At 39.7% G+C, this 18,822-nt stretch overlaps 1 protein-coding gene across 3 annotated transcripts in view; it reads right to left on the reverse strand.

Moving 5' to 3' along the window:
- PTPRG (protein tyrosine phosphatase receptor type G) overlaps positions 1-18,822 on the reverse strand; it is a 747,715-nt gene that overhangs the window by 307,780 nt on the left and 421,113 nt on the right. For all 3 annotated transcript variants that reach the window (XM_043885370.1, XM_043885371.1, XM_043885369.1), the window contains exons 3-4: positions 17,104-17,283; positions 2,582-2,730 (exon numbers count right to left, since the gene is read on the reverse strand). In XM_043885370.1, the coding sequence (XP_043741305.1) occupies positions 2,582-2,730; positions 17,104-17,283 (329 nt within the window). The remainder of the gene's footprint in view (positions 1-2,581; positions 2,731-17,103; positions 17,284-18,822) is intronic.

The raw sequence follows: 18,822 nt of genomic DNA on the forward strand, positions 1-18,822 counted from the left end.
CAGGAGGCAAGAGAGGCAATTTCCTCTCTAAAAACCAACTCTGCCATGAGGCTTCTTTACGCAAATCTACTTAAAATGATGCCACACAAGTAAAGGACGGCTGGATTCCACTACACACACAGCTTTCTCTTCCTGAGAGCCTCCCAATAGTGACAGTGTGGATCCTATGAACTGGGATGTTTAGCATCATCCCTGGCCTCTGTCCACCAGATGCTGACAGCACACCACTGCCCACAACGGTGACAACCACAAATGTCCCCGGAAAATGTTTAATGTCCTCTGGAAGGGAGGATGCTATCTCCAGTGGAGAATCAATGCTGTATTTGACCAATCCCAGCCCAGTCGTCCACAATAGCTCTTCCTTCTCTGGTTCTCTATAAAAGACCAATAATATCCCCAATGCTGATAAATTACCATGTGGTACATTATGATTTTCTCCCTTTCATTTTAACCTCTTGAAAAGCAGTGTAGTTATATGGAAGGATATAAACCAAGTCTGAGATGTTCAAACAGTATAAAAATCTCAGGAAGACCTGGTGTTAATCAGGAACTCAAAGCAATTTAATTCTTGTGCAAAAATGAGCAACATTTCTGTGCGTATTTTACAATTAAATTCGATCCTGTTACCTTTGATCTCTGAAATTCAAGTTCCTCCAACTACAACCACTAAGTAATTTAACATATTTATCACATTAAAAAGAAAAACAAGCTAGGAACCAGATGGGTTTCAATGAAGCACCCAATTAATATAGGCAGCTTACCATCTGACATTGCTGAGAAGAAATAAATTCAAAGAGCTTGGTCAAACAGTAAGTCTGGGCATTGTAGCTGCCATTTCTAATTAGTTTCTAAATTTCATGGCCCTTTTTGAGTTAAAAGAATTCATTTAAAGCAATAAATTTTCAAAAGAATACATATCTAGTCTATTCATCTTTCCAGAATCGAACAGGAAGAGGAAATAGGCACTAGGAAATGTGATTTCAGCATGAGGCAGGAGTTTCCAGTTCCTTTCTCCAGAGTTTTTCTTTTCCAAGACAGCTGCCAAATTAAGTTTCCCCAACTTTCAAGCACAGGTCTTTTGTCCAGATCAACATTAACTAGACAAATGGCAACCCGATTCTAAGATAAAGAAGCTTTAAAGCAAACCTAGCTGGACAGAAACTTTCCCTTCGGCTAAACTGCCAATGCCAACTGGCCAACAGGAGCAAAAGAGAAACCCCAAACTTCAAAACCTGATGCAACTTGGCTTCTAGGAATCAAGTTTTCCAAGTACAAATCAAGCTAAGATTTCTAAGAAATGATTCATTCAACATACAAGGGAGAAAAAAGAGCCCATTAAGTAGAAACTCTACTCATAAGGCATAACATTAATGCGACTAGGACAGGAAGTCCCATGATAGAGGAATAGTAATGCAGAAAGAATTTTTAATACTGTGAATTCATCAGCTCAACAACACCAAAAAAAAAAAAAATATATATATATGCAGCACTTTCTCAGAATGGTGATCACTGGTTTCTCCAGCAATCATGGATAAGAGACCATCTCCACCTTTTGTAGGGATTTTTCACTTAAGCTTCAAGGTTACCTAAAAGGCCCATGAATGTGCTGGAGGAGTGAGGGTGAGTGACAAAACCCTACAGATTACATGCAAATACACATTTATATTTTTTCTCTATGGAGAAGGATTGAAAATATTCATCAGATGACCCAAGTAGGTCATGACTTACTGAAGTCATAAAACACTAACAGAGTTGCCATTCCATGTTTTGAGTTCAGTCACAGGCCTGGGTACAAGCCTACCTACTACTTTCACAAATTTGTAAAGCTTACCATGTGGGCATCCAAATAATCAACAAATGTGCTTGTCCCCAGGAAAGAATATTTACATCCTGACTGTGATTAAAGATATAAAAAAAATGAGGCTAGCAATGAAGCAGATGCGTTGTCCCCACCAAAGATTAAAACAAGAGCTTGGAGAACTGCTCCTTCCCTCTCTCATCGAAAGGATACACATGACCTAACGCACCCACCCTTTCTTCTGCATGGATCTCTGAGAAAACTGACACAGAGGAGGCAAAATGACACCATCAATCCCAAAAAGGTAACAGTGAGTCATATGACCAGTGGCCACAGCATCTTCCTCAGCAGTACACAAACCTTTCAAGCAGCTTCCCCGTTGAGAGATGGTTCTGAGACTCCCCTTCACATATCAACTACCTTTTCGCTTTTCTAAAAGGTCAAAACGAAGACAGAATTTCACTTTTAGAGAGCACGGTTTCAGAAACGGACAGGGAGAAGAAATCGTGTCAAATGAAACCAAGGGTTTGAAATCATCCACCAAGGGTTAAAGTCGACTCAGACCACAATGTTTGTGACTTCTATATGCTGTGCCCATTAAACAAAGATAAGAAATTTGAGAACAGTTATCCCTCTGTCATGCTGTATATGTAGGATCTCCAGACACAAAGGAAAGGACGGTACAAGTTTCACTCGCAAAATGTCTGGGGGGTAAAGACAAAGCTCTCTGTTAATGCCAAGGCCCAAGACACAGCTGCCCCTGAAATCTCAGGTTGCACTCACCTCCACGGGAAACCGCCTGCTGTTGACACTGTGTTCAGAGCCGGCGGAACCATTGCTGTGGCCCCAGTGAAACTCCACCTTCTCAGCTTTGAATCTGCCAGGCAGGCCAGCGCCGCTGACAAAATAGTCATCTTTCAGCAGGATGGCAACTGTGAAAAATAGGGTGCGGGGGTGAAACAATGAGTTTCCAAACCAAACTTAAAAGATATCTTCTGTTGCATTAAATAAAGCTCATGGTTATATGATGTGAATTATTTCCTCATGTACCTGTTAAAACACAAGTCAAATACATCAGTTTGCATACATTAGCACATTCTAGGTAAAGAATGCTCTCAACAGTCAGTTGATTCTAACATCTGAAAATTCCCAGGGAATGGTCTCAGAATTTATCCATTTCATAGTTGGAAAAGAAAAAACAAACACAAACCACAGACAATGACAGAGTAAGTTGCTTTGAATCAGGTCTCCTAAATCTGCTTGATGATCAAAATTATTTCTCTTTCTTAAACACTGATTCCTAGGGCTTCCCTAATGGCTCAGATGGCAAGGAATCTGCCTGCAGTACAGCAGACCTGGGTTCTATCCCTGGGCTGGAAAGATACCCTGGAGAAGGAAATGGCAAACCACTCCAGTATTCTTGCCAGAAGAACCCATGGACAGTGGAGCCTGGCGGGCTACAGACCATGGGATCGCAGAGTCAGACACAACTGAGTGACCAACACTTTCACTTCCCTCACCTGAATCTTGCCACCCCAAGATTCACTCTGGAACGAGATGGGAAATACACATAAGCCGGATGCAAAAGACATGTTTCTTTAATCAGAAAACTTAGGCAACGTATCAGGTAATAAAACTTGCAGGGTTTACAAATACTAAGGTGGGCTTTTCAGTAGTAAAAAATCCATCTGCCAATGCAGGAGATCCAGGTTCAGTCTCTGGGTCAGGAAGATCCCCTGGATGAGGAAATGGCAACGCACTCCAGCATCCTTGCCTGGGAAGTTCCACGGAGAGAGAAGCCTGGCGGCCTACAGTCCACTGCGTTATAAAGAGTCGGACATGACTTAGTGACTACAACAAGAAACCAGTATTAAGGGAACAATAAAGCGAAGAGAGCCAGGGTTGGGGAATGTGTTCATATTTGATATGGTATCCAGGAAAGTGCAGTTAAAATTCTCATTAAGTCACTCAAATAACTGCAGTTTAGTAGTTTCACTTTACTATTTCTTTTAATTCTAAGAAACTTTTGCTTAGCCCATCTGAAAAAACGTCAATCAATTCAAATCCTAAATTTCAAAACCACATCTCTCTCCCTTAAAGCCTGGAAAAGAGAAATCAAGAACAAAAAACATGGACTTAGACTAGCAGAAAAATTATTTTTCCAGAAGGAATTGAATACCCAAGTGGATAAAAAAGATTTCATTTTGTAAGTCATGTATTTCCCCCTCCATTTTGTTTGAAATGAATTCATTCATTCAAACACTTATTGGCTGCTAAATACACATTAAGTTCCAACCAATATATTAAATGGTTTGTGGTCAAAAGCTAAGCTTTTTTAAGGCAAGGAAAACCTTTCATACCCTCATCATCTGCTCTTCCTAAAGAGATCCCAGTTCGAGTCTTAGAAATCCAGCATGAAAATTAGGTCTCCATAAAAGATAGGGACTAAACTAATGACCCATTTCTAAAACAAGTATAATTAGTTTCAGCACTTCTCTATATAAAGGGAGCACTAAAAGCAAGTGAAGGAAACCTGTTTGTGTAAATCCCTTTTTACTGCATTCAAAAGGCAGTTTTCCTCCAACTTCTGAAAAATATTCAATTAGTAGAATAGAGATTAAAGGATAAGATGAAATAAAAGTGTTTCTTAGGCTGATTGAATATGCTACAGCATTGTTCCACCTTTATTTCTGCTAGCATGGTTTAGAACAAGGGTTGGCGAACTTTTTCTGTAGAAGGTTAAGATAAGACATACTTAAAGATTGGTGGGTCCTATGGCTCCTGTTTCAAGTACTTAACAGTGTTCATAACACAGAAGCAGCGAAACACAGTAAGTAAATGCTCAGGTGAGGCTTTGTTTCAATAAAAATTTATCCATACTACAATTTGGATATAATTTTCACAGATTATGGAATATTCTTCTCCTTTTTTTGTTTTTTTTCGTTTCCCAGCCATTAAAAAAAGGTAAGAACAAGCAGGAGGGGGTTGTCGTTTGGTGATCACTAGGATACAGTATATTTTAGAAGATAAACTATTACACTGAACCTGTGTGCCAAAGCCAAAATACCTATGAATTAGCTCAGTAGTGTCCTAAACACTGCTGATGACTATCAGCCGGTTACAGATTCTATACATAACCATTTTGCATCCAAAGGACGGAGGCAAAGCATTTGGAGTGCATCTGTTACAATACATCCAGGGACTCAGCAGCATCTTATAAATATTTGATTTTACCTAAATCATTTATGTCTCTGTCAGGGGTCATTTTACTTGTTTTACATGAATAATTAAAAGCATAATTAGGCAACCGTACAACCTGAAAGACTAATCTCATTTTTCATTTTACAGTATCTCTCACTAGAGAACACAGCATGCTACAAGCACTTACTGCCCCCACCTTCCGAAAGCAGCTTACGGCTTACATTTTAGTTTACATGGAACGCTGGGAAGAGAGAACTTGCCCAGCCACGGTGCAACAAGTTTCTGCTGACCACAGATAACACAGCTCTGTTTCACAACAAAATGTACCAAAGGGAGTTGCTGCAGCGCACAGAATGTGGCAAGAGCCTCGAGCTCAGAGGACGGACACACCTGGGTGAGAATGTTCTCCTGCCACTTAAAAGCTGGGTGACCTTGGGCAAGCTACCTGACTTCTCTGTGTCTCGGTTTCCCTCATTGCTCAAATGGCATCAACAGTGCCTACACCTGGGGAGGCTGTTTTGATGTTTGAAGGAAATCATACACCAGAAGTGCTGAACACAGCGCCAGCAATTCAGCAACTGCACGGTCAATGTGGGTTCTTGTCAAACTATGCACCGTGCAGATGGGTGACCACACCCGTACTTTCACTTTCAGACAGAGTTCCACTCTAAAGCAATATTGTTTTTCCCACAAAACAAAACTCTCCTTGAGGAGAAACAACAAACAGCAAAGGTAGACGTGGCCCAAATACTTGAGATGTTACGTGTTGAGCAGCTACGTTGAATTTACTATAACATCGAGTAAAAAAAGTATTTCCATTATTTGTATCCTTTTGGGCTTATCAATGGACAAGAAATCTCAATTTGATGTCTAAAATGCACTCCACACTTCAAATGATACTCATTCATTTCCTCCTTTTACCAGAAGTGTTTAAGCTAGAAAGTAATAACTTTGGTACCTTTGATTTATTTTCACAGCTTATAGGCATAATTTTTTACATACGTCTATCACATGTCAACCTGGAGAAGGAAATGGCAACCCACTCCAGTATTCTTGCCTGGAGAATCCCATGGATGGAGGAGCCTGGTGGGCTACGGTCCACGGGGTCGCAAAGAGTCAGACACGACTGAGCGACTTAACTATCACATGTCAAATAGCATGGGTTTTTGCAATAAGGTGTTGATAAAATATTTTGTTTTAAAATCAATTCATTTTAATTAAGATGAAGGGAGTCAACTGCAAAACAGTAACATAGTATGACAGGTAAATGATACTATGATAATAATAAATAAATACATTTTAATTTAAATTTTGAAACAATAGCACAAAAAAGTGAAACTGGGTAAGGTGACATTTAAGAAGGTAGCAAGCAACAAAGAAGGTAGCAAGCAACAGCTAAAGACTGGAAAAAGATGGGCTAGGAGGAGGATGAGGAGGCAGGTAAGTTACCTAGGAGGGACTTTATAGAACGAGGCCCTCTGGCTGTTCAGCTGCTAACATGGATTTTGATGAAGTCGAAACAGAATGGTGGAGGAAGTGGAAGAAGCCTCAGGTTTCAAATTCAGGATCCCTAACCTGGAGTCCAAAGTCCACAGCAACAGCTGCTCACAGATTTGGGGGCCCATGCCCTCCTGAAATAGGAGGTAAAATTCTGAGCACGGGGACATAAATGCAGCTGGACTCTTGAGTTGCTTCGGTCTGGATTTCAGTCCTAGATCTGCCACTATCCAGTTTTGACAAAGTTACTGAAATTCTGGGTGTTTCAGTTCCTATTCTGTAAAACTGGAACAGTCCAACAGCAACTTCACAAGTTTGTTGTGGGATCACAATAGTTGACATAGGGTGAATACCCAGAAGAGTAATTCATTCACCACATTACTGCATGAAGATGGCATTGTAAAAGCTCAGAAAGAAATCCATACATATATGGGCAATTAATTTACAAGGAGCAAAGAACATATGATGGAGAGATGATAGACTTTTTAACAAATGGTGTTGGGAAAACTGGGCAGTCACATACAACAGAATGAACACTACCATTTCATATCATATACAAAAATTAATTCAAAATGAATTAAAGACCTGAATATAAGACCGAAACCATAAACTTCCTAGAAGAAAACATAGGTGGTAAACTCTTTGACATGGGTCTTACTCCTTCTTTTCTGGATCTGACTGCAGAGACAAGAAAAACAAAAGCAAAATTAAACAAATGGGAATATATCAAAGTGAAAAGCTTCTGCACAGAGAAAGAAACCATCATCAAAATGAAAAAGCAGGGGCTTCCCTGGCTGGCTCAATGTTTAGGAATCCGCCTGCTAATGCAGGGGGCATGGGTTCAATCCCCATTCTGGGAAGATCCCACATGCCGCAGAGCAACTAATTCTATATGCCACAACTACTGAAACTGTGCCCTAGGGCCCGGGAGTCACAACTACTGAAGCCCGTGCGCCTAGAGCCTGTACTCTGTAACAAAAGAAGCCACTGCCAGGAGAAGCCCGCACACCGCAAGCAGAGAGCAGCTCCCACTCGCCGCAACTAGAGAAAAGTGCTCACAAAGCAATGAAGACACAGTGCAGCCGTAAAATAAATAAATACACATCTTTAAAAAAAGGAAACACAATCCAAAAGAAAAGAACAGGCAACCTATTAAATAGGAGACGGTGCTTGCAATGTGTATATCCAATAAGGGGTTAAATACAAAGAACTCACAGAATTCAAAGACAACAAGACAAACAATCTGATTGAAAATTAGGTAGAGGATCGAAGTAGACATTTTTCCAGAAAAGACATACACATGGCCAACAGGCATATGAAAAGATGTTCAACATGACTAATAAATAGGAAAATGCAAAACAGAATCATGGTGCAGATCACCTCACATCTGTTACAACGGCAATCGCCAAAAAGACAAGAAATAAGTATTGGCAATGGTGTGGAGAAAAGGGGAACTTTGTGCACTGCTGGTGGGAATTTTTCTACTATAGAAAATAGTAAGAATAAGTAAGAACAGAACTGTCATTTGACCTATCTATTCCATTTGGGCATTTATCCTAAGCACATGAAAACTAATTTGATAAGGTATGTGAACCTCTATGTTTAAAACAGCCATGATATAGAAACAACCTAAGTGCTCACAGATAGACGAATAGATAAAGAAGAGGTGGGATATGCATACACAATGGAATACTACTCAGCCATGAAAAAGAAAGAAGTCTTGCCATTTGCAACAATATGAATGAACTTTGAAGATATTACTCTAAGTGAAATAAGCCAGAAGGAGAAAGACAGATGTGCATTATTTCAGTTATGTGTGGAAACTCAAAAAAAAAAAAGCAAACTAAAATGGAAATAAACTCATAGATACAGAGATCAGAGGTGCAGTTACCAGGGGTGGGTGAAATGTGTGGAGGGAATCTACTGTACGGTGACTGATGATAAATGAGACTTGGAGTGCTGATCACCTTGTAGTATACCTAGATGTCAGGTTATAATACTGTATACCTCAAGATTATATTTGAAAAATAGATGGCATTGTATAACTACTGTTTATAATAGTTCTTCCAGGAAGAGCATCCACAGCTTTCATAGATTCCCCCTGTGTCCAGGGCTTCCCAAAATGTAACAATGCTCTGCATAGGGGCAGGGGAGACATACAAGTCACACCATGGATAAGGAATTACTTTCCGAATTTGACGAGGTGACTGAGGACCAGGCATTCACTGCATTCTTTGCAGGACATCTATTAACGGTTAATAAATTATACTCAATGCATCTAAATAATGCTGGCCTAAAGCAAGTATTCCTACTAAAATCTGACTAAATAGCAACAGATGCCAAAAGTTTTTAAAAAATCCATGTGAGAAGGAAAATAAGCTCCTCAGTATCTTACCTCCACCACTTGTTAAACAGCTTTCAACACTACAAGATGGGAAAAGACTACCATTATTGGATCATTAATGCTGAGACCCCCAACCACCCACAATTCCAGTGTGCATCAGGGAATGCTTTAGGGCTCCTGGTCAAAAGAGAAACGCCCTGGTCTGATGGTCAAGACACACTAGCTCAAGTGCTAATCTTCTACTGACTTCCCTATAGGCATCCGCATTTACTTTATCTAATATTTACCAATAACTACTGGGGAAGCAAAGGAAAGATTTTAAATGAGGTATTATCTCCCGCCCTCACAGAGTGTATAGCTGGTGGGGAAAACAGGCCACAGCACCTGATGTGAAGAACTGACTCCTTGGAAAAGCCCCTGATGCTGGGAAAGACTGAAGGCGGGAGGAGAAGGGGACGACAGAGGGTGAGATGGTTGGATGGCATCACCGACTCGATGGACATGAGTGTGAGTAAACTCCGGGAGTTGGTGATGGACAGGGAAGCCTGGCGTGCTGCAGTCCATGGGGTCGCAGAGTTGGATACAACTGAGCGACTGAACTGAACTGAAACTAAGCAAGATGGACAAGGCAGAATAGCTGACCTTTTAATCATAAAATATGTTGGATGACAACCCAGTAGAAGGTTCTGTGCCCTAAAACACAGAAAAGTGGACTTTAAAAATTATCCTCCAAGTTCAAAACCTACATGAGGCAAGTTATGCAACAAAGCGCTGGTTTGCCCATTCTGTGACTGGTAAATTAAGCTTCAGTTTACTCAGAAGATAGCTGCTACTACCTGAGCGCAGGGGTAGGGCTGAGGGAATAACAGGAAGGATCTGGAGCTTGGCAGGCAGGAACAGAGATTACAGTGTGACTTGCAAGGAAAGACCTAGGGAAATGGCTCCAACTTGAATTGCAGGGTTCAGGCAAGACTGAACACTAACAGGCTGACAAGAATCCAAGAATCTGGATATCTGAATTTTTAAAAACTTTTCTTGTTGTACTGGGGTATAGCCGATTAACAATGTTGTGACAGTTTCAGATGAACAGCGAAGGCACTCAGCCATACGTACACAAGTAGCTGTCCTCCCCCAAACTCCCCTCCCATCCAGGCTGCCGTTTAACACTGAGCAGATTTCTGTGTGTTATACAGGAGGTCCTTGCTGGTTATCCATTTAAAATACACCAATGTGTACATGTTCATCCCAAACACCCTAACTGTCCCTCTCCCCTGCAACCCTAAGTTCGTTCTCCAAGTCTGTGAGTCTGCTTCTGTTTTGTAAGTTCATTTGTGTAATTTCTTTTTAAATTCCACATATAAAGGATGTCATATGATATTTCTCCTTCTCTCTTTGACTTCACTCAGTATGATAATCTTTAGGTCCATCCACTTTGCTGCAAATGGCACCATTTCACTCTTTTTAATGGCTAAATAATAAGGGATCTGGATATTTGAAACAGGAAACTTTAAAAAGTGAAGAGCCAAAGCACATTTAGCATCCCCCAAAGAAGAACGGAATTTTTTCTTAATTACACTTAAATTGTCTTTTTTGGGCAACCTTGAGCTAACCAGAGGTGCTGCAGGGTATTACAAAGACAGGGCCGGGCAGGCCCAGTGTCAATGCTGCTGAACACCCAGATGCTTTCAAACATCTGTCTACTTGGCTGAGGCTCGGCTTCTAACCTTGGCAGCCGCTTTGTGAGCAAAATGACCAACTCATTAATGGCATAAATAAAACTCACAGCTTAAAAGAAAATGTGACCCAGGGAAAAAGATCCAATGCTGGTGCCTCTTCAGTACCTATCAAGGATCACTAAGATAACTGCAATAGGGTGGTGGGTGATAGAATAAAAAGGAGTAACAAAAAAAATAAAAATAAGTAACAGTTTCTTACCAAGCCAAATTGGAAACCCTAAGAACATGGACTTGGGAGATCACTGTGTATTTTCACTTGTACCAAAAACCTGTCCTACATCAACATGCCAGGAATAGAGGTTTTATTGGAATGAGGACATACTTAGATTTTCACCATCAATGCTGGACTCTCTACTCTGTACACAGAGTAAACAAAACCCCTTTTCAAACCGTGGTTCTCATCTGCGACTAGCTATAAGGACAACAGGAAGAAGGAAGAGAAAGGGGACAAAGTTAGAAGCTGGGAGTAAAGACAGACCAACAGGCAAGAGCCAGTCTTGTTACAGGAGAGGGGAAATTCAGGGAGATGTGAGAGAAAAGATGGGAGAGAGCAAAACCACACACACACAAAAAAAAACATGTGGAGATATACTAATGAACAGACAAAAATAGGCTACAAAGTAAAAGAAGAGGAAGCGCAAATATTGAGAGTCAAGAAGACAAGCACACAGAGAATTCCTAGAATATTCCTTACGAATCTCAGAGTTGTTAAAGGCTTTTCTATGCATGTGACACCCGGACAGTTATGCTGAAACTATGGAACTCCCTCCTGAGTGAGGGCTGAGCACAGAAGTCTGTGAGTTTGGACAGAAATCAAGCATCATGAAAATCACCACTGGAAACCCTGTAAGGAGCCCATGACGGCTCTCAGTAAGGCTCGCGTCAGTTTCTCCACCAACCTTCGTCAAAACACTGACTTTCAGGGCACCATGGAGGCAGCAGTTGGTCAAGCAGCAACCGCAATGAATGCAGAGTGTCCTTCCTGGTCAGACACTCGCTTGGCTGGGGGTGGAGTGGGGCTTACCATGTGAGCAAAAAGAGAAGCAGCGTCAGATGCTTCTCTTGCACTGAGCTAGGGTGACATGCTCAGTCATGGAACTAGCATGTGGACATGACTGAGGTTGTTTTTAAGGCTGTATTTTTCTCTTTACACCAGCCTGCAGTGAGATGGTTCGTTGAGACTTAGTTTAAGTCTGTGGGTTCTTATGGAACTGCTGTATCATAAAAGCTCCAAGGACTAGGTGAAATAAAGTAGATGCAACGGTATCCTAATCTTTGTCTGAATTATATGGGCTCAGCAACATATTAGGACATGGTTCCTCCACAATTTACCTATGCAGACTTTCCCAACTGTTGATCTACTTTTATTAATTTAACAATTACTTTTTGAATCCATCTATGTCAGGTATACATAGACAAATAAGAAAGAATGTAGGCAAAGAAAAAATAGAGCAAACCAATATGAAGTATGGAAAGAGTAGTAACATGCATTTTGGCAACTGCATTTACCATCTGTCCTTAGTGTAAGGTAAAAGAAAAAGAGGTGGAAAAATAAAAAATAAAAAACACCCTCCAAATACTTAAAACTCACAGGAGACCATGGCTTATTAACATAGGCCAGAACCACTATCTACATCTTAAATTCCAATCATTTAGTTAGAAGCTAATGCTAGGAACAGCAAGATTATCTCAAAATGTTCTTGTTGAATGCATTATCTTTTCATTCTACAAAGATGAAAGAAAGGGAAATAACTTTAGATGAAATCAAATGAAAACTGGCGCAATAGAGAGTTATGGCTGTTCGGAAAGAAACAGAGAGATGCTATCTGTCTTCTAAAGATATTTTAGACAACTTTCGAGAAGTGGACTACGGACAACCACATTGCTCTATTGATTATGCCGGATTGGATATATGGTCCTCTCCACAGGTTAAGACAGATATGAACATTAAAACTGCTTTATGGGAAAGTTACTGTCTGTATGTAACAGGCCACCTTAAATATTAACTTTCTGTATTCATATTTTAATATCCAAAAGACAGTCTATTTTACAGATAAGTGACCTGTAAATTTCCAACAGAAAAAATGAGTATCTCTTCCTGAATTTATTTTGTAGAAGTGCAAGTTTCAAGGAAAGACTTTTGGGGCTCAAAAATTAATGACTGAAGAAAAATAAGGTTTTTTGGCATCTAGGCAGGAAAGTTAGATCCAAAATGAATGATGATAACAAAGACAATGTGGCTCATGATATACTTTTTTTTTTAATTAAACTTTTAATCTTCCTGATAACTGTAGATCCACATGTAGTTTTAAGAAATAATATAGAGGTCCTGTGTCCCCTTTATTCAGTTTCCCCAAACAGTCAAATCTTATAAAACTAAAGTACAATGATATGTACTTTTTTTAACAAATATTATCCAGCTTGCCTATCAATACTATTCACTGTTGATATTATCAACTCCCACATTTAATTCAGATACACAGCATTCTGCCCTATATTTGTACTGTGTTCCACTCAATTTATATGATCCAGGCATAATAGACAAAGCAAATGGATCTTCATTTCTCTAAAAATGCTGGAATATTTATGAACTCATCTGACATTTTAAGAACAGAATAAAGCTGTTCCTAGGTTCATGCATATTCAAACAAAAAAAAAGGAACAAGACAGGTTTTTCAGCACCCAAGTTTCTAGAGAAACATACACTAAAAGTCTTTTAAGAGAACAGAAAATACAATTCGATGTTTACATTTAACACTGCATACCCCAATGTTCATCATAGCACTGTTTACAATAGCTAGGAAGTGGAAGCAACCTAGATGTCCATCAGCAGACAAATGGATAGGAAAGTTCTGATACATATACACAATGGAATATTACTCAGCTATTAAAAAGAACACATTTGAATCAATTCTAATGAGGTGGATGAAACTGGAGGCTATTATACAGAGTGAAGTAAGTCAGAGAGAAAAACACCAATACAGTATATTAACGCATATATATGGAATTTAGAAAGATGGTGATGACGACCCTATACACAAGAGCGAATGAGACACATAAAAAGAGCAGACTTTTGGACTCTGTGGGAGAAGGCAATGGTGGGGTGATTTGGGAGGATAGCATTGAAACATGTATATTACCATATGTGAAATAGATCACCAGTTCAAGTTCGATGTATGAAACAGGGCACTCACAGCTGGTGCACCGGGACAACCCAGATGGGAGGCGGGTTCAGGATGGGGGACACATGTACACCCGTGGCTGATTCATGTAAATCTACTGCAAAAGTCACCACAATATTGTAAAGTAATTAGCCTGCAATTAAAATAAATAAATTATTTTTTTAAAATGGTTGGTACTTAAAAAAAAAATCACTCCTATGGAATCATGTTAGGTTGATTATTTATGGGCTATTAGCCTGTCTAGGATAATGTCATAAATTTCGAAGTCATAAGCACAGTTTGAGAAGTAACAAAGATTTATTTCTGCTTCTCAGAAAGCCGTACTTCTGAATTTCAGAGACAGATGCGTTCATATTTGGATGGCTGTGCTCTCAAGTCAGGCGCATGCGCCCACAGATAGGCAACAACTTGTGGATCACTCTGGAGGCCAGCAGAGTGACAGAGATTGATAATAAGCTTCTGGAAGACCAAGGTCATGAATCAACTTGCACTGAGTGAACCCCACACTTGTCTAAAACCTGTCATTGGAGATACCAAGCTGAAAGCTGTCACTGAAACATGTTATCTTTGCAGAAGGCTGTCAAGCGTTTCAAGTCAAGTAGAAAACCGTATCAGGAGAGCCCAGCAAATTGCCTTTGGCAGGCTTCCGGAATGTGGCACCAAGGTGGCACTCATCCCCCAGATCTGATTACCCCAGCATAGCAAGGCTCTGGTCCACCACATTCAGACTGACTGTGGAGTGATATTCCCGTCACGGATCTCCAAAGGACACTCACATTTGAAACACACAGCAAAGCTAGTGTTAGAGAAAATCTGAGTTGTAGCTGTAAACACACCATCTAAACTCAGGGAGTAGAAAGGTGCAGGTGAAAAGGGGTGTATAAATAATATCACTGGTATACAAGCTTGTCCCGAGCAGCTGCTCAAACGGATGAATCAAGGTACAGGAGAAAGTAGCCTGCTATAATGCTCGAAGACCTGTTTATGGGCGCATTATGAAAAAGAGCTCGAAGCCAGGAACCACTGTGTTGAGTGGGAAACAATTCTAAGATCAAGTCAGACCAACCCAAAGCAATCAGCCACAAAAATTCTCTGACAAATGCTGGTTCAGAGAAAGAAAATACGTGCAGCCACTTAGGTGGTGGTGGTGTTCTTTAAAGGCATCTCAGTGACCCACAACATGAATGGGACCAAAAGACAGATAATGAAGTCATTTTAGCTTCGCATGAGGGCTTCGCAGCCAAGGCTCCTGGAGGGATTGCTTAGAGTGCTCTGTACTGATATCCTTGGTTACAAAGGGATTGTTTCAAAGAGAGAGAGAGAGAGTGAGTCAGTTTTAATGGGTTGGGTAATAAGAGCAGAAAAATAAGAAAAAATACCTTTAGCATCACAGAATCCCAGTTAACACTAGGCACAAATGTAATATAACACTCAGGCAGTTATTTTCAAATCAAACAGTGGGGCACAGCAAGGCAATCTCTGCTACTTCCATCAACAATCTGTAACTGTTATTTGCATGGTAGTGATTAAGAGGGAAGCACTTTGCATTAGCAATTCTGAAAATGTGGTATTTCATATTCATGGACCCTAAGTGAAAGGTGAGGTAGGTGAAAGGAAGCCGGAGGATCAAACTGCTGGTCTGATACACAAAGGGTTAAGACAGTGTTCATCTGTATTGTAATACAAAACAAATATTAACAAATCAAATTCTCAAGGAAGATAAGAAATGCATTTCCATCTGTGCATTTGGCACGGTGATGTCTAGTAGAAATTTCTGTAAAGATAGAATGTTCTCTGACTGTGAGGCCTGTTACGGTAGTCACTAGCTAAATGTGGCTACTGAACACATGAAATGTGGCTAGTACAATACTGCCCAAAGAGATCTACAGGTTCTTTGAAATTCCTATCAAAATTCCAATGGTGTTTTTCACAGAAAAAGTTAAAACCATCCTAAAATTCCTATGAAACTTCCAAAGACCCTGAACAAGAAAAGGAATCCTTAGAAAGAAGAACAAAGCTGGAGGCATTATACTTCTTGATTTCAAGTGATACTCCAAAGCTATGATAATCAAAACAGTATGGAACTGGCATACAAATAAACACATCAACCAATGAAATACAATCTAGAGTCTAAGAAATAAACCCACACATATGACTATTTGCTTATAATTGACAAAAGAGCCAAGGATACTCAATGGGAAAAGGATAGTCTTGTCAATAAATGGTGTTGGAAAAATGAGACATTCACATACAAGAATGAAGCTGGACCAGTACCTTACATCCCTCATGAAAAGTAACTTGAAATGGATTAAAGACTTAAATTTAAGACCTGAAACTATAAAACTCCTAGAAGAAAACATAGGGAGAAAGCTCCTTGACATTAGTCATGTCAATGATAATTTGGATATGACACTAAGACAACAAAGGACAAAAGCAAAAACAAACAAATGGGACTCACCAAAATAAAAAGCTCTGCACTGCAAAAGAAATGACCAATAAAAATGAAATGGCAAAATGTTATATGCCAGTTATATCTTAATGTGTGCTCAGGTACTCAGTCATGTCTGACTCGTTGCAGCCCCAGGGATTGTAGCCCACCAGGCTCCCCTGCCCAAGGAATTTTCCAGGCAAGAATACTGTAATGGGTTGCTATTTCTGACTCCAGGGACCTTCCCGACACAGTGTCTCTTGCATTTCCTGCACTGGCAGGCGGATTCTTTACCACCAGCACCACTTGGGAAGTCCTGTATATTAACAAAGCTGAAAAAAATAAAGGTGACCCCTACGCCTCTACCCCCAAAATACAAAGATCTTAATGTGTGTCTCCTCTGCTTTCCAACATTGCAAACAGATGCCCTAAGAAGACAGGAAACAAAAACAAAACTATACGCAGCTATTAAAACTAAGGGAATAAATTTTAATCTTGCTTAGCTTTAATTAAATTTAAATATAGCTACATATGGCCATATTAGAACAGAGGTCTCAAAGTTCATTCTATATACTTTACATGGACTGACCCACTCAAATCTTAACAATTCTATGAGATTGATACATATATGTTATTATCCGTATACATTTTTATCTTTATATTTTTACCCTGTCACATTGGGAAAAAAAAAAAATCTTTAAGCACAAAGTGATTAGGCAGTTTGCCCAAAATCACACAGCTAGTATAGCAAGCAACCAGTTCTTAAACCGAGGGTCAGTTCCAGAGCTCTCACTCAGCTTTATGTTGTCTATAGTAATGTGCACAACTAAATGAACAAGTCATGGTTAAGGTACAGACCAGAGACACCAGAAACATTTCATGTTGTCCTACAGACAGGTAAAGAAGATGCAGTTTACCTGTTTTCCCTGTGTTTTTCATCCAGGTTTTGTTAGAAGACTCATTGTCGAAGCCATCAAGTTGCAGGTCCTGGTACTCTTCACTGACACGTGCATGCTGGTCCGAAATGTCTATAGGCGACTGCTGACGGCCCCCACAGCTGACACTGGACGTGACCCAGTGCTCAGGACCGTAGGCACCTGTTAAGAGAAGACAAGATTTCAATTCCTGTGGCTCAAAGGGCACGGATGGAATGAATAAGACACACAAAAGTCAAGCACTTCATCTGCCAAGATACATTTTCCTATGTATCCCCACCCTAACGATGCTACTGCACTGGAAAGCTCAGCCCAAGCCACTTGCTGGATAGGGCAAGAAAATGTAAGTAAAAAATCTCACTTGAGATAGTTTGGCTTCTTGATTTGTAATCAAATATTTGCTCATTTTTTTCTATTACCCAATTAAGAAAATTAAGCAGAAGGGTTGTCGGAGTTATTCACATTTTAAAAAAATTGTTTTAAAAATAATTTTCCTAAAATAAACAGAACATTTATTCACAAGAAAACACCTTCATCAATTTAGCATGTTCTGCTATTGTGCACATTATATGAAACACAACTTTTTGTTATGTTTCTAGGAATTTCTGAACTGGAAAAAAAATTAAAAGCAACACAGCCCTAGATGAGAGTCACTACAAACAATGTACTCAATAGGATATGGTTTTCCTTTGGCTAATTGTGAGATTTTTCACTATAGCCAGTTTGAACACTTAGATATTAAGGCACTCATTTCTCTTTCTCAGCCCCTCTCTGTCATAGGAGATGGGGATACAAAGCTACCTTAAGACTAGACTCATTCATATAAATAAAGATTTTGGAGGGACATATTCCATGGAAATAGACAAAGAGAATGCAGCTGTCATGCATAACCCTAATGAGTGTCAAGCAGGCATAGGGAGAGAAAATTTTACAACCTTCATGACACGACAAAGCAGAAGTAGTCAACTAGAAAAAAAATCATTTACTAGAGAGATTAAGATACATTTTTTGTTTGAAAACCAGATATATAATAGGTCTAAACAGTATAATTTTTCAATTTTTTATTTTATATTGGAGTACAGTTGATTTACAATGTTGTGTTAGTTTCAGGTTGTACTGCAAATTGATTCAATTATACATATACATATATATTCTTTTTCAGATTCTTTTTGCATAGAGGTCATTACAGAATATTGAGTAGTTCCCAGTGCTATACTATAGGTCCTTCTTAATTATCTATTTTATATATAGCAGCATGTAATAACTGTAAAATAATTAGAAGATAAACCTGAGGCTTCTCAATCAATGCAGTTTAGTGTATAAATACATATACACATACTTGTATTCCTAGCGGGGCTTTTTAAGCTTTAAATTTCTTCACATATCAAATAAAAGAGGATGAATGGCCAAAGCGACTTTAGGTGATCAACTCATCCATGAAACCATTCCTTTCTGTCTCATTCCATACTTAGCCTTGCACGATGGAAGACAGGAGGACATCTTAGGTCTCCCTCTTCCCAAGGAAGAGTGCACACCTGTGCCCAACACCCACCACACACTCACTGGCCATGGATTTCCCCATTCCCCTAAGTCTGATACAGCTCACAGCAGATACAAATAGGGGTACCATGAACAAAAGGGTGACCACAAAAAACCTTTTCAGTCACAGTAATGGAAGCTTCATGGCTGCAAAAGTAACTG

This window comes from Cervus elaphus, chromosome 24 (genome assembly GCF_910594005.1).
Source record: "Cervus elaphus chromosome 24, mCerEla1.1, whole genome shotgun sequence".
NCBI classification, from domain to species: Eukaryota; Metazoa; Chordata; class Mammalia; order Artiodactyla; family Cervidae; genus Cervus; species Cervus elaphus.